Source organism: Dermacentor silvarum, chromosome 1, assembly GCF_013339745.2.
Source record: "Dermacentor silvarum isolate Dsil-2018 chromosome 1, BIME_Dsil_1.4, whole genome shotgun sequence".
In the NCBI taxonomy this organism is placed as follows: domain Eukaryota; kingdom Metazoa; phylum Arthropoda; class Arachnida; order Ixodida; family Ixodidae; genus Dermacentor; species Dermacentor silvarum.
Genome location: NC_051154.1, coordinates 30,406,574 through 30,422,303, shown reverse-complemented (window position 1 = coordinate 30,422,303; position 15,730 = coordinate 30,406,574). Strand labels below are relative to the sequence as shown.

Sequence of the window (15,730 nt, the reverse complement as noted above, 5' to 3'; positions counted from 1 at the left end):
TCTGAAGTAGTAGCCTTACCATGGTAGAGCTCTACTTTGTAGCTTTGTGCTACACTCTAATGGGTGACAATCTTCCCTTTAGTGAGTATTAAAAATAAAAAGAAAGTTTTTTAATGTTAAGGAAACCACGGAGAATCATTCGATGCTGACTTTTGCAGCTTTGGAATGTAACCATGTATAATGTGTTCTAATTAGTGGCCTTTTAGCGTTTTACAAACAGCGTAACACAAAATATTTCTAAGGAATAGTATATCTGACACCAGGGGTACCATCCAACCTCTTTTGTTCACTCCTTAACTGCCGATGACGAGGTAATTTGTCAACTTTTCACAATTTTTTCATATGTGTATATATGCAGTTTCTTGTAATTTTGACAAATTAGTAATACACAATGACTTTTGCTATTTTTCCCCAAGAAGACCAGTAAAAATGCATAAGTAATTCCTGCTATTGCATCTTTTAGAAAGAAATTGGTGCAATATATGCACATTAAAAAAAATTCTGCACTTGAAAAAAAAAAAATTCAAAATTTGTCATATACAGGCCCTGAAACACTTTTTAAACATAGTAAAATAATGTTGCCAATCTGTTAATGAGGCTTCTGTGAACAAGGGAGCCAAATATTATTGTACTGCATGCAGCCGGGAATTTACAATCTTGTGTCAAAAGCAGTGAACAGATGCTTGCTCTCACATCCACAATGTTGTTATCGAAAGCTACTGAAAAGCAGTAGACCGGCCAACACTATTGGCTGATTTTTTGATCGCGAGAACATTCTCAATGATGCATAATTGCTAATTTTGAGTTAAATAAATGAAAAATACGTATGTCTGCGTTCTCAAAAAGACCGAAAAAATATTTCATCTCTACACCGCACGCGTGGCCACCGCACGCGTGGCCTAGCATAGTCTAACGCGGCCGCCACAAGGTGCTGCGATGAGGTCTTTTGGCCGGGGCTCTACCCTTTTGGCTTCTCCGCTGTGTAGCTTACAGCACACTAGTGGAGACGAAAAGAGAGAGAAACCCGTGTGTCAGTGCGATAACTCCACCTATAGTTGCAGGATTCAAGAAATTTTTTGCTGCACGAGATTCATGAGGCCATTCTATGATTAGTTAGAAAAGTGTTTCCGGACCCTTTTAACTGCTCATGACGAGGTAATTTGTCATCACCACGAGCATCCTCTGGTGCCAATGATGAGTCAACTTGGTGTAGATTTTCCACAATTTTTGTACATGTGTATATTTGCAGTTTCTTGTAATTTTGACAAATAAACAATACACAATGACTTTTGCTATTCTTTTTTCTTTTTCAAATACCAGGAAAAATAGAACAGGCATTCCTGGTGTCATACTTTTTAGAAACAAATTAGTGCAAAATATGCAGGCATAAAAAGAATTCCGTACCTTCAAAAATTTTTTTTAGATTTGTCACTGCAGTTAAGGGCTTAAGTTACAAAATAACATCTGACATAAAGCATTGCCATGAAAGAGATACATCATCCATGGGCTTTATATTTAATAGATTGTTTGTGTTTCTATATTGATGCACTTTCCTGAAGTGGGGAATAATTTTGTTGATTACCATTTAAGGGCTTAGAATTTTCTTTGAAAAATAATGTGCTCCAGGAAATCACTGTTGAAGGTGTGAAAAATTACTTTTATGTTTAGTCATTAATTTAGTAGCGAGGTGGTTCTAGTGAAAATATACCAGGTAAATAATAAAGGTGTGCATTGTGTCCTGACATAAAAAGTTGTGAATTTGTTACCCGCTGTGGTTGCTTAGTGGCTACGGTGTTGGGCTGCTAAGCACGAGGTCGTGGGATTGAATCCCGGCCACGGCGGCCGCATTTCGATGGGAGCGAAATGCGAAAACGCCCGTGTACTTAGATTTAGGTGCACGTTAAAGAAACCCAGGAGGTCCAAATTTCCGGAGTCCTCCACTACGGCGTGCCTCATAATCAGATCGTGGTTTTGGCACGTAAAAACCAATAATTAAAAAAAAAAATTTCTTTTATTTTGTCTTAAAGCATTGGTTAGTTCCACTAGTATGCAAGTGTTTTGAGCATGAGCCTTGTTGAGATATTCAGCAGTGAGCCTCGTTCAATAAAGAGCTGTTAGGCGATGTTCATACTACAGTCGAGCCCATTTATAGTGGCTTCACCTAGCACAAACTCATGCGTAGTAAACATCCTTTCATCCTTAGTATAAGCTTTGCAAGACAGCCTACAGCTCAGTTGCAGTATCCTCATTGCTGCACTAAGTTGGTTCAAATGAATTGAACAGACTGCAACATCACAGCATCAGGATTATATGTTCCATGAACTAAGACACAGAGAGTTTGCACACATGAAAGTTTGTGCGAGAGGGCATGTATGATGCACAGTGCTGTGCTCTCACTTCAACTTTAGGATCACTTACCCACATTTTCCAAGACTTCTTAAATGCTTGTGGAGGGACTGTGCTGCCCCTTAAACCTGGCTGTGGATGCAGCCATAAGTGCAAAATGGAACAAAGCTTTATAATGGATTCAGAGTTGCAAAAATCTACTGTGCCATGGTAGGCCACACACACTGCAAGCGCATAGATTGTCTGGCAAAAGTTAAGAGTGCAATAATTGAGTAGATATTGCGTAACCCTTCAACTGCCATGAGAAATTTCGAAAAGCTTTTCATACCTGAAGGGTGGAATTTTTATATACCCACATATTTGGCACCAAACTTTTTTTTTTTTAATATATCAGAAATTCTCATTGCATTTTACTGATCTTGTTGAAAAAAAATTGCAAAAGTCATTGTGTATTAATTGTCTGTCAAAATTACAAGAAAATGCACATATACATGTGTGCAAAAATTGCAGAAAGTTCACAACGAGTTAACTGGTCATTGGCACCAGAGGATGTTCATTGTGATGACAAGTTACCTTGTCAACATGCAGCTAAGGGGTTAAACTGAAATCTCAGCAACACGTCCTTGGCAAAAAAGTTGCGCGGCTTTTTTTTTTTTTTTTTTTTCCTCTGTGTTAGACATTTACCCTGCAAGTTTGTCACCCTCAAGGGTTGTTTTGAAGAAAAGCATAGTAATCTTCTCTTGTGGTGACCATATTTTGCACCACTTAGTTCACTCTGAGTGGACTTGACTGTAATCTCTTCCATTGCACTGTGGTCTTGCAGTGGGCTTGTAGTGTGAAGTAAACAAGCCAATAAACGAGTTGGAAGACCTTGAGGCAGCTTTCTATCAATGAAAAATTTTATGCACAATGACGGCATGGCCAGTCCTTGTTGCAATTGTTAGGGGCAGCGTAGCATCTCGCATGTTTGGCTTCTGTATACGCCTGTGCCGTGTGACAGAATCTGTTTTGACAGTGCCATGCAAGCAGAAATAATGGAATCTAAAGGGTGTGAAAGGGGGCATCCTTGAGCGAGAAAAATGGATCAAGCTACGGTATACAGGCATCTCCAGAAGCTTAACACATGCTAGTAGATGCTACATTGCACCTAGGATTTGCAGTAAGGATGGTTTGTGCCACTATTGTGCATGAAATTTTACAGTGCAGGAAGCTGCCTTGTAGGTATTGCAACTCATCTATAATGTTAATGTGAATACTAAAGTAAATTCCTAGTGTTGCTGCTGTTCGCCACCCTATGTTTCTACAGTGTGGTCTCTATTTGTGTAGGCTTTGTAGATGGTTCTGATTTGGTGCTGATTTGGTACTTTTAGCTAGTATGATGGCATTCTCCTGTTTTATGTTCTTTCTTCAGATGCGTAACAGAGGTCAGCGGGTGCGTCTTGTGCCATCGTTGGATGGCTCCTTGTACAAATTCGATGGAGAGACAGTGGAACCACTACCTATGTCTGCAGATTTCCTGCTGAGGAGTTCATATCGTTTAGGTGATGATCTTGTCATCACAGGTGGCAAAGAGGCTCGCACTTATGGAATTAATATTCACACTGGGCAGGTATAGTAGCTCTTCCGTTCTACCGTAGTTGTTTATTTTTCGTCTTGCTTCTGCAACGCTCATGTGGCACATGTGGCATGTACCTCTTGTCACATCATGCAAAGCACCTCCAGAATAGGTGTACTGCAACTACAGAACATAAACTTGCATTCTTATGTACTGCTGTGGTGTTTGCATACAGGTGCGGTACATTTGCACAATGAGCGGCTGTGACAACACAAAGGAAGACTTAAGCACTGAGGACGTCTTAGTTGTGAAGCGCAACACCCAGACTGTCAGGGCTATTGAACCACGCTCTGGGCGAGAAAAGTGAGTGGACTTCGTTGCTTTGACTTCTTTCTTTCTTAATCTGCATGGTGATGAATGTGCAGCTGGTCACTGCAATTTTATGCAACCCCTCTCAGCACATCACATTAAACTGATTTCTGTGATATTTACATCCATAACAAGACAATTTACGGCTATTTATTGTCCATTTCGAACTGGCTTTGACCACACTCACTCACTTTTAGCACAGCTATGTGTTTTTTAAAAATAAATTATCTGAGGTAGCTAAGGCAGGAGCATTCATTAGTACCTGTTTGCAGTTTTTTATACTGCATGCGGCAGCGTACTGAAAATAAGCTGCAGGAATGCTTGCATGAACGAGTGTTAAGGTGAATTTTTGGAAGGTATCATGCACTTGTCAAACCAATACCTTCTATCACTTTTAAAAGGAAATTGTATGTATTGTCACGTAGTAGTGACGGTGAATATTACAGCAGCAAAACGGTGAATGATGAAACTAACTTTTTCTTGGGCGAACTTGTGCCCACAAAAGCAAGTTACACTCAAAGCACAGCGATAGCAGTGAACACGGTCGGTGATCGTCGAAGGTTCTAGTGTAATTGCTGATGCCCACGTAGTTTCCAGAAACTACTACACAATTTGTGTTGCGCGTGTAATCTGATAATACAAGGTTCGGCGAGGACATACACAACAGATAGAATGAACGACAACATTCACGTAAGTTCCAAATCATGCAGGCGTGTCTTGCGCTTAGCGATAACATTAAACATTTGTTAGCCGGTGCACAGCGGTCACCGGAGAAAGATAAACAAGTACATGTGTCAGTATATGCTAGTCATTTACTTTTGCTGATTTTCCCCCTCCTCTCCTTCATTCTTTGCAATCCATGTTACTGCCTTCACCTGGAAAGGGGTCCTGAAACACTTTTTGTAAGAAAACGTTGCCGATCTGTACAGGAGGCTCCGGGGAACATGTGAGCCAGATATTATTGCAATGCTTGCAGCAGGGTATTTACAGTCTTGTGTGAAGAGCAGGGAAAAATGGCTTGCTGTCGCATCTGCAGTGTTGTCATGCAGAGTCATTGCAAGTAGCTGGACCCACCAACACCTATTGGCTGATTTCGTGATCGCAAGAACATTCTCAGTAATAGTATAATTGCTAATTTTGAGTTGAATTAATGAAGCATATATATGTCTGCGATCTCAAAAAGACAGACTAGTCATTTCATCTTTGCACTACCGGTTTACACATGAAAATTGCGCGTAGCTGCGCCTGCTGCGTGTGGCCTCCGAGCGGCATGCTGCATAGCATAGTCTACCACAGCTGCCACGAGGTGCTGTGACGAGACCTCTCGCCACCAAGACACTCAACGACGAAACCGCCCGCCGCCGTGACACTCAACTTAGGGGCAGGGCTTCGCCCCTTACATCCCTCTGGTCAGGCGCGTAGCCAGGGGCTGATGGGGCTTCAGCCCCCCCCGAAATTTTTTCGTGCTGGCATGCACCGCCGACCAAAACAACCACCGACGCCGGCAATCATTCTGGATTTTGTCTACAATGTCCTTTTCATGCTCGAAAAAACATTTCAGCACAAACATTGCGAACTCGGGGCTGGATTTCATGACAACGCCCTTGCACCTGGAGTCACGTAACGCAAGGAGCCCCATCCGAGCACAAACTTTCAACAGCTTTTCGATAGTGAGCGGGCGCGTTGCGGCATCTCGCAGCGGCCGCAGAATATACGGAGTGCATGGATTTCAATTACGAAACTTTATGGGTATATTCTCATAAACTTTTCACGCGAAAGGTGCGCTGACATTTCCAAAGGCATGCTTTAAAAGATTTTCAAATACGCTCTTGCCAGCCCCCTCCTAACTTACCTGGGAGACCTTACTTAGGACTGCCGCCGATCTCAGGGAACAACTGAAAATCGTCACTTGGGCCGAGGGAGTCGCCCCCAACAGGGGCCACCCTGAGACCCCACCACGATTTTCAATAAAGATGTTGTAACCACCTCAATTCTAGAACTTTATGGGGTTAATGTTCTTATAAACTTGGGCCAACATGCGTGCACTGGAACGCTCGTGTCCAAGCCGTTCCATAAATGGAAGCGCGCGCTCGCAATCTCCCACACACACGAAAATACTAAATATCACCGTGACTGTCAGCTAGCAGCTGATAATTTTCTCTAAACATTTTCAGGAAGCGTGCCCAATGTGATTGATCAGCTGGACCAGGGCAGGCAAAGTAAAATATGAGAAAACAGAAGAAAGTGAACGGCCTATTAATGAGGATTTTTTTCTTCTTGCGGGCGACAAGGTCTGGCTTTCCGTGGCTACAGGGACAGGGGCCCTATGGATTTAAGCAATGCCCCTGCTGAAAATACAGGCATTTTCAGAGTGCTTCTTCGCATGCGAGCTGATTGTGGAGATACATATCTGAAGAACCATTTGGAAAGTTGCCCCAGTACTGCCTCGTATTTAAGCCCAGACGCACAAAACCAAATTATAGAAATTTGTGATGACGTTATCAAAGAAAGCTTAGATTCAAAAGCAGGCTGCTTCTCCATACTTCCTGACGAAACGAAGGACATCGCTGGAATCGAACAGCCTACTGTTTCTGCAAGGTACCTAAACAAGTATGCCAACGACATCGAGGGAGTGTTTTAGGTTTTAGCACCGGAATAGATGCCCATCTCTCACTGCGACAGCAGGTTCTATGTAAATGTGTAAATACTGCTGCAGCTTCTAGTCACCCTTCCAGTGACCACTGCCAGCGCAGAGAGAATATTTTTTAACAAGAGTTTACTAAAAAACTACTTGCGCTCTACAATGTCTGTGGAACGCATGGTTAGGCTGGCGCTTCTATACACCCACAGAGACGTCGGCATCAACGTGTCCGAAGTCATTGACCACTTCGCTCAACTTTCCCGCCGAGAGAAGTTTGTCGTTTAGATAGCGAAGCAGCAAAATACAAATTTTACTTGCAGCAATGCAAGTAAAAAGCACTGTTCCTTCAGGTCCATAAGTTCTTAATTATGAAAACGTATGACCGCTCATTAGCTTTTAAAACCGCAGAAATTTTCGCCGTTTATTTTAGCAGTTAGCATCATGATCACAATTATCACGCGAATACAAAAATTACGAGGATACCAATAAACAATTTTGACCGAGCTTGCTCATTGAAAGCCCGGCCCACGCGGCGTTCGCCAAAAACACTCTGATATTGGGTAGTTCAACTTACCGCATCATTTGTGGCCTTCGTTTGTCCTTTTCTTTCCTTTTCAGCTACCTGCTTTTATTTCTTTTTTGAAACGAAGGAATACCCGCCTTTAATTTTGGGTGCAGAATAATTGTTGGCGTTGTGCAGGCAGTTAAATTACACATTTTCGTAATGATTTATTCATTATTCCTCTATTATTCTACCCACATGGCACTGTCGCGACCGCTTCATGGCCCAAGTACATATCACGATTTCTGCGATCATAGTTATGTTCTTGCCAGGATCATCTGTCTTTCTGTGCGCAAAGTTTACTATCTGTGACTGAGCAACATGTTTATTTGTCGTATTTGACGCATTATATACACTGACGTTTGCTTAAATACGTAGATTTATTGGAGACTCATATGTATTTTTAAATATCTTATTGCGAGGTTTTGTGTATACAAGCAGTGAACTTTGTTTCTAGTGACTCTTTTTTTGCCCTTTAGCGAGTTGTATCTTTGCTATTGTATATTCCATTCTATCTTCGCATTTCTAATATATACTTTGCAGAACTCCCACTTTTTATTTGTACTCACTGCTACGAGTATTATCTCGGTGTAATTACAATACACGACGAATTACAGCTGCTCCTGCGCAATCGATTGCAGCGAGGGATAGCGTCATTGAGGTTTCTTCCTGGCCGTTGCATATGTAGAAAAATGTAAACAAAGTTCTTGAATGACAAAGATTCATCAAAATATTTGTTCTCAACTTATTCATTTCATGGCCTTTACGTTTTTCATATAAGCTGCATGCACTGCTTTGCTGGTTTCGAACTGATATTGACCCTTTTCGCGGCAATCCCGTGGGCGCTGCCATATTTGATCACGTGGTGATGCGTCCATTGCTTGCCTCAACTGCCTCCGTTGCCTCCTTGTTTACAATGGAAGTGTTTGACGCCGGTGCGGCTTAGAAAACCTCTGTTTTTGGAGATATCGTAGACGGTGACTAGGTGGACGACACGAAGCTTTGATCACAGCTTCAGAGTACATGCAAAAGCGCTTTCGGAGCTGATTGAGCTATGTCCAAACGGCGCAGGCAGTTTATATGGTGCTTCTTCTAAAAGCGGGGCTAAATATGCATTCCAAGCTTTTCGATTATGAATTCAGTCAGGATTAGTGTGTTTTGCTCTTTGTTCTTTATTCGGCAAATATTTTGAAGCAGTGGCTTGTCAGTTTCTGACTCAGTGAAGTTCCTCGCTGCGGCCACTATCTGATTATTTTCTGCCTAATCGCTCGCGTGTGTGCTCAGTTCTGAATCCGATAGATTTGTTCTTGCTGCGCACAAGACTTGAAACGTAGCTGTTTTGTACATTGTAATACCTTGTAGCAAATATATATTACAGCTAGTAACTTGCTTACTCTTGTGGAGCGTCACGAAACATTCAGCTTCGACCATTGGTGCGCCATAGGTGTAGTCCGTCATTTATTGTGTGTATACAGTGCGCATATATTCAAGTGTGCGTCCATTCACTTATTCTTGATACGTCGGCGATAGAGTGGGCGTAAGTTTTCCTGCCATTTGGGACAGATGTGTATAGATAACGTGCGCGAAACTTACTATGACAGGAAGCGGCGTTACTGCCTTTGTTTAACGAGTGGTACTCACTCTTGCCGACGTTCTGGGGATGAAGCCCTTTCTTTGAAGGTTAGCGATACAAGGCTGGCGGATGAGAAAATTTCTGTATCCTCGACGAAAGCCGTTGATGTCGAAGTGCCGGTAACACGTTCGTAAAGTTGCAGCAGCGGTCCACGAACTTGGCCACACAGATTCATTCCATTCCTTAACATGCCAGTCACTATTTTTGCAGCCAACTACTGCACACGTCTTCAATCTAACATGATTGGAGCACAGTGTGTTAGCGAAAACTCAGTTGCATTTCCGACAGCTGATCGCACAGAAGCAAGGTAGAATCGGTAAGGGTTTCGTATTCGTGCACGGTCGCTGAGGAGAGGGAGGTATGGCGCGCCGCCGTGAGCGCCATCTCATTTCTCTAAAACAAACTGCTCCGCGAAAAGGGTCAATAGTTCTAAAGTTCATGTTATGTTTTCTTTACTTATTAATTAGACAAAAAAAAACACGGAAGCATTGATATCAGTTATTTCTGCCACAATTTTGGGGACATACGGATATATTCTGTTATGAAAACATACATATTTTAATGGACAGTGCATAACATTCAATAATTCTTTTGCAGCATCTAATATACAATGAAATTGGCAATGCAGTTATTATTCATGCATTTGATCCCTCGACAAATTCTATAAGGAGGAGGCCGCGCTGCAACCTGAGCCCCCCCCCCCCCCTGAACAAAATTTCTGGCTACGCCACTGCCTCTGGTGTAGCTTCCAGCGCGCTAGCAGAGACGAAATAGAAAGTCACGCATCGGTGCAATAACTCTGCCTTTACTTGAAGGGTTCGAAAAATGTTTGCAGCATGAGATTCGTGAGATGACATTTTTTTAATAGTGAGACCATTCTATGATTAGTATTTCGAGTATTTAAAGTATTTCGAGGCCCCTTTAAGTTTGCTTTCTGTGTTGGGTCTTCTCATTAACGTGCACCACGCCATTCCTCATCTTGTATTAATCCTCCTGTATTAACTTGTATGCACAGTGGGCACTGCCCCATTTGTCCTGATAGCTGCCAATTTTATTTATTCCTTCTAGAAGCTTATTTTCACTGTGGTGCCTCCTCTTTGTGTCTTTACAATCTGTCAAAGGGACCCTGAAACGATTTTGACGATTTTGTACAAATGTACTGAGTCGTTAGAACTGTATCGGTATGCGGGCTTAAAATGTGAGCACTGTTCATCATGATTGAATGTTTGTGGGATCTTATTTTTTCTGGAGTCAAAGTGGTTGAGCCAGGCACTTTGAGCCAGGCACTGTGAGCTTGGCTGTGAGCTGGGCTTTGAGATTGTGGGCACTGGGTAACATGTCTGGAGCATCAGTGAAGATAACTGTTTACACAAGTGGTGGTGATGTAGGGAAAAATAAATAATTGATAGACAGGTTACTCCGGGGGGTTAAGCTGAGAGGTTGAACTATTTAGCAAGTGAAAGGTTGCTCTCAGTGGTCCCTTGAGATTTTAACAACCATTCCATGCCATCAGGTACAATTGCTGTCGATCTCGGTAGTCACTCAGAATGACTGTGTGGCTATTGTCAGTCACCTTTGAATTTGATGGTCATTATATGAATGTCTATTGACAGCGTATGTGTGCCAATGATATTAGTCAGTCAAAGGCTAATGAGTCATTTGTTGCTTCTGTCTGGGAATTTTTTACATTTTTATCCTTGGTCGATCAGCAGTGTAACACTGAAACTGCTGCTGGCATTCACTTTAGTGTTCATGGCATCTTTTTTTTATTTTTATTTTTTTCAGGTGGAACTTTAGTGTTGGTGAGAACCAGCTAACTGTGTTGAACGGCTTGATGGCCAGTTGCGCTGGCAGCAGCAGTCAGAGTAGTGACACCGACTCCTATGTGGTGGAAGAGCCCTCAAATTGCTCTAGTGAAGAAGGTTGCTCTAAGGAGAGCCTTATTCAAGTGGTGGTGCCAGAAGGCCTGGTTGCCTCCACCAGTGCAAGTGAGGGATCACTGGAATGGTCTGTTAAGGTAAGTACGCTTCCTTTCCGCACAGACTTGCAAGAGCAACAATGCCCTGATATTTTTTGATGTTGGCATTGCTTTTTTTTCCTTCTAGCTTCCGAGCCCAGTTGTCGGAGCATGGCATTTACGAAATGGGGAGTTGGAGGTTGTTGACCTTTTTGAGCACAGTCGTATCCTTGGTCTGGACGGCCCTAACCAAAGCAAGCAAAGCAACCCTGTACTATATCTTGGTAAGTGGCATCTAGCACTGATATGGAATGTTGAATCCATGGCAGACACACAGCTGGGTGGTTTCTTACAGCACTTGCCTTAAGCCAAAAATTGAATCTCCATTTACTGGAAAGCCATTGTTTGTTTGTAAAACTGTCTGACGAAACATTTTTGTGTTTAGTCCTTTATTCAATTGTCAAATTTGATTTGGCCATGAATTCCTTGTTCTGTCCTGCTGTGTTGATTCTGTATAACCTCTAATCTTACTTCCTTAGTTACCACTCTACTCTGTCAGAGTCTGTAATTGTTAATTTCAGAACGTGTAAATGTTGCACTTAATGGTATATGTGGGTCTGAAAGGCTTGCCTTTTTTATTTGTTTTAGCTTTCACTTGTTTAATTACACTTTGCTATTCTATTTGCTTATAAACGGAACAACACAAACTTCTGCTAGTGGTGAAAGGTGCACAGTGTATCCAGAAATCACAAATGCCATGCTTCAGCACTTGCCATTTGATGCAGAGGCACCAGCCTCCACTGCACGTCTGTATCGACAAGTATTGAAGCCTGCCCACTTTTACGCATATTTTCTGTCACTTTTATATTCTAACAGAAAACAGCTTAAAAGGGCTTTATGTGTCTACTTCGTGTTGCTGTGCAGCATTTAAGTGTGTTATTCTCATTGTGTAGTGAAAGGTTGGTTTTCGTTGTGTGTGTGCAGTTTTGCATATCTAAAATTATCCTATCATAAGGAAAATCTGTAGGGATACTTTTTTATGTACACAGAATGCAACCATCTACAGTTACAGTATGGCCAGTAATATGTAAAGGGGCCCTGCAACACTTTTTATCAAAGTCGTGAAATGCATTTGACAGTAAAGTACACTATTTTAGAAATATTTTGTGACAAAAAGTATTTTAGTGTGTTCAGTACAAGCGGAGTTATCGACAATCAAAATCGTCTTTCATCCCCTCCGTGGTGCTCCTGCTGCTTCTGCCGCGGCTTGCATTGCAGCGGCTATGGTGGATAGGGGCTGTGCTCAGAATGCTCTGCCCACTGAACGTCACCATGGCACGGAGATTAAATTTGGTTATTTAGGTTCACGTAGACGCCATTACTTCTGGTTTTCGTGCTGCCTTCGACACGCCAAACTCGGAGGCTGTCGCTCTGCTTACAGTTGAGTTACTATAGAGTTTATATGCTGCAACGGGGGCGAGCACTATCGCTGGGGCGTTTAAAGTCTTGGAAGTAGTTGAAAGAAAGTGCAAAAGGTTTTCTCTGTGGCCGATGTGTAGCGCACCGTACCAGTTGCCGTGCGAACTTGGGATGTGTTGTTAATGCTACGATGGACCGCTTTGTGACAGTGGCTCGCTTCAATCCGCACTCTAAGGGCCCATTCACACTTGCGACTAGGCGAGGTCGTGCGACCGATTGCGACTGGTGACCAGAAAGCTACTCAAGACGAACGATGTTCACACTGACAAATGCAACCGACGAGTCGCTAAACCGAAATGTCTCACGATATGCCATTCATGTCTGCGTGAAATGTCATTGCCTCGTAAAATAAGCGTCAGCGTAAACGGACATCCTGTTCCTTCGCATCTGATTGGTTCAGCTGTTCTGCGACTGCGGTTGCGCGACTGAAAAATCGAGCAGAGAGCGACTGGCCCGAAATAGTCGCATTTCGAGAAAAGCGACCATTTGCGACTACTTGCGACTGGTCGCTTTGCGACTAACTTGGTCGCGCGACCTCGCCTAGTCGCAAGTGTGAATGGGCCCTAAGCAACGCGTAAATGTGATGCTTGTTGAAGTTGCGCGTCTTGCGGTAACCGACGCAGTGCATTTTTATCGCCGACGCCACCTTTGTAGTCAACAGCTGCACAGCGATGTTGCCATTTCCTACTCATTTTGAAAAAATGGCTTTTAAAGTTTGTTTCACACAACTTTCACAATTGCAAACATGATGAGCGCTGCATTTGTGCTGCACGCCTGCTTGTGTTCAAGTGAGCCCATTTGTGAAGAAATTCTACACACAAATGCAAAGACGCACTGGTGCATGCAGATGTGCACTGCGGTATCGGTCAGCAAACTTCAGTGACTGCCACGATTTTGTGCTGTGGAGATGTCAGCACAACTCGAGCGGACGACGACTGCTGAATACTGGAAGTACAAAACTCGGATTTCTGTGTCAACACTTTGAACGCAGTGGTATTACCTAATTTCTTTTACGTAAGGTATATCATGAGTATTGTTACCATTTCAGACACTTTTGTTTCTGGAAGTTGTTCTTAAGTTTTTTGGTTAATAACTTAATAACAACACATCCAGCCAATACAGTAGAACCTCGTTGATAAAATCCCATTATGTACGATTTCCTGGCGCCAACGTTCGCAATTGAGAACACACAAAAAATGACTCAATGCTGTTACACTTCTTTTTTAGCAGTTCATACGTTCCCGGAAAATGCGATATTTTGGCACCAGCCAAACTGCGATCGTATGATATGTTTTCTGTCTGCTAGATCTGATGTAAACAAGAAAAGGTGCGAGGTGCGCACCATCACGAACAGTAGCCACCCGCCGCAGAAGCTTCCCCGGAATAATTGCACAGCCATCTCATGTGAAAATGCCGTGCGCACTCATTGCTGGTACCAGATTTCCTAATCTGGTACCAGCAAATATCCTCGTGGGTCGTCGCACGCTGCATTGACAATTATCGCCACTAACCCTATTGCAATAAGCATCTTCAACTATCTGTGTTACAGTACGTGGGGTGTAGTGCCATTGAAAACCTACTGCACGCCTTTAATAGGCACTAACCCAAATGCGCTATTGTTCCCTGCTGCACGCAGTGCGATGCGAGTGTCATGGCGGCATCGTTTCCACCGTATTCTGGCATCGCCCACCAGCTTGATTTTTTTTCAGTTTCCTGTCGCCGTTTTAAATCACTGTTCAATAGGAAAATGACAGGATCCATCTCAGATCGCATGGGCTTCACCAGCTGGACGTGTGTCGGCGTCTCGTTCTGCAACGATTCGCGCCCTGTGGGCATGTCAAAACTTCCTGCCAAAATTCCCATTCCCTGGTTGAAGAAGCTGCTAACCTAGGCAGAATTCGAGGAGCGAAAATGAACAGGTGCCCCAGAAAGTAAACGGAGCACGCGAGCAGTGGATAAAATGCATCTCCGTGTGCTAGCAGTGGCAGCGCGCACTACAATGTATGTGCAAAAGTAATCTGCGGTAGCCACGCAATGTGCTTTTCACCATTGCCTCATCGAAGGCTCAGTCGAAGGAGAGCTCATTCCAACGGCCACCACTAGGGGAGCTCTTTGCACCTGCAGCAACCATTTATCAGCGGCAAGCAGCTCTTGCCAGAGACATTTGCTTCATGCATGTGTGCTGATCGTCTTTGGTTGAGCTTTGTTTCTTTAGGAAACAAATAACTGCGTTGTCAATTTTTTTTGTAGAAATCTATATTTGTACTCCTTGAATAAAGAGTGCTAATTGGCTCCACGCGGTGGTAGTCTATCGCGTTTAGAAATCGCCGGACCGCGACATGACCACCAAGTTTGTTCCCAGCGATGGTGAGACAACAGCGATCGTCGCACACCTCGAGAAACAAAGCTTGGCCAATCACACTAGAAGTGCAGTCAGGAAGCGAATGATTCTGAGAAGAGCTGCTTCATCGATAAATGGATGCTGCAAGTGCAGAAAGCTCCCCCAGCGTCGACTGTTAGAAGCAGAGCGCTTTCGCCAGAGCCGTCGATAAAGCAGTGGTAAAATGTGTATCGAAAGGCCACCGCAGATAACTTTTGTGCATGCTCTGTAGCATGTGCTGCCGATGCTAGCGCACAGAGATGCAATTCAGCCGCCACTTCCGTGCTCCGTTTACTTTCTGGGGCACCTGTATGTTTGCCGAAGCCGCAAAAATGACAGTGCATGTCTTGGGCCGCTCAGGCCTCACCAGCTTGGCACATGTAGGTGTCTCGTGCTGCAACAATTTGCGCAACGTAGTTGAGTCAGTTGCACATTACTACCACAGTTGAGTCTGTCAAACTTTTTAGTGTCTTCAGATCGTATGTCAGATCGTACGTTTTCCCAGTTCATTTTTTCTCGCACATTTTTTCAAAAACGTATGAATGCAGTTCTACTGTAGTTGTATGAGCACGCCATTGCGCTATCATGTGCAGATTAGATGGCGGTGGTTTCACGAAGCCCTAGGAAAGCACTGCCGATCTTTACAGCGACTTTACACATTCCCCGCTGCTTGGAATTGAGTAATACTTGGCTTGGGTGTTCACGAAAGCATTGTCTTGCATCTAGTATGATGAATTTTTCATGCTCAAAAAGTCTTGCAGGGCTCCTTTAAGAAAAAGATGGCTTGCCTTGGAGAGAGTCAGTAATA

General features: G+C 43.3%; 1 protein-coding gene across 1 annotated transcript in view; it reads left to right on the top strand.

The window, feature by feature from the left end:
• LOC119459128 (eukaryotic translation initiation factor 2-alpha kinase 3-like) overlaps window positions 1-15,730 on the top strand; it is a 56,969-nt gene that overhangs the window by 811 nt on the left and 40,428 nt on the right. Inside the window, exons 2-5 of the mRNA XM_037720960.2 lie at window positions 3,758-3,955; window positions 4,137-4,264; window positions 10,892-11,123; window positions 11,212-11,347. Of these exons, the coding sequence (XP_037576888.2) occupies window positions 3,758-3,955; window positions 4,137-4,264; window positions 10,892-11,123; window positions 11,212-11,347 (694 nt within the window). The remainder of the gene's footprint in view (window positions 1-3,757; window positions 3,956-4,136; window positions 4,265-10,891; window positions 11,124-11,211; window positions 11,348-15,730) is intronic.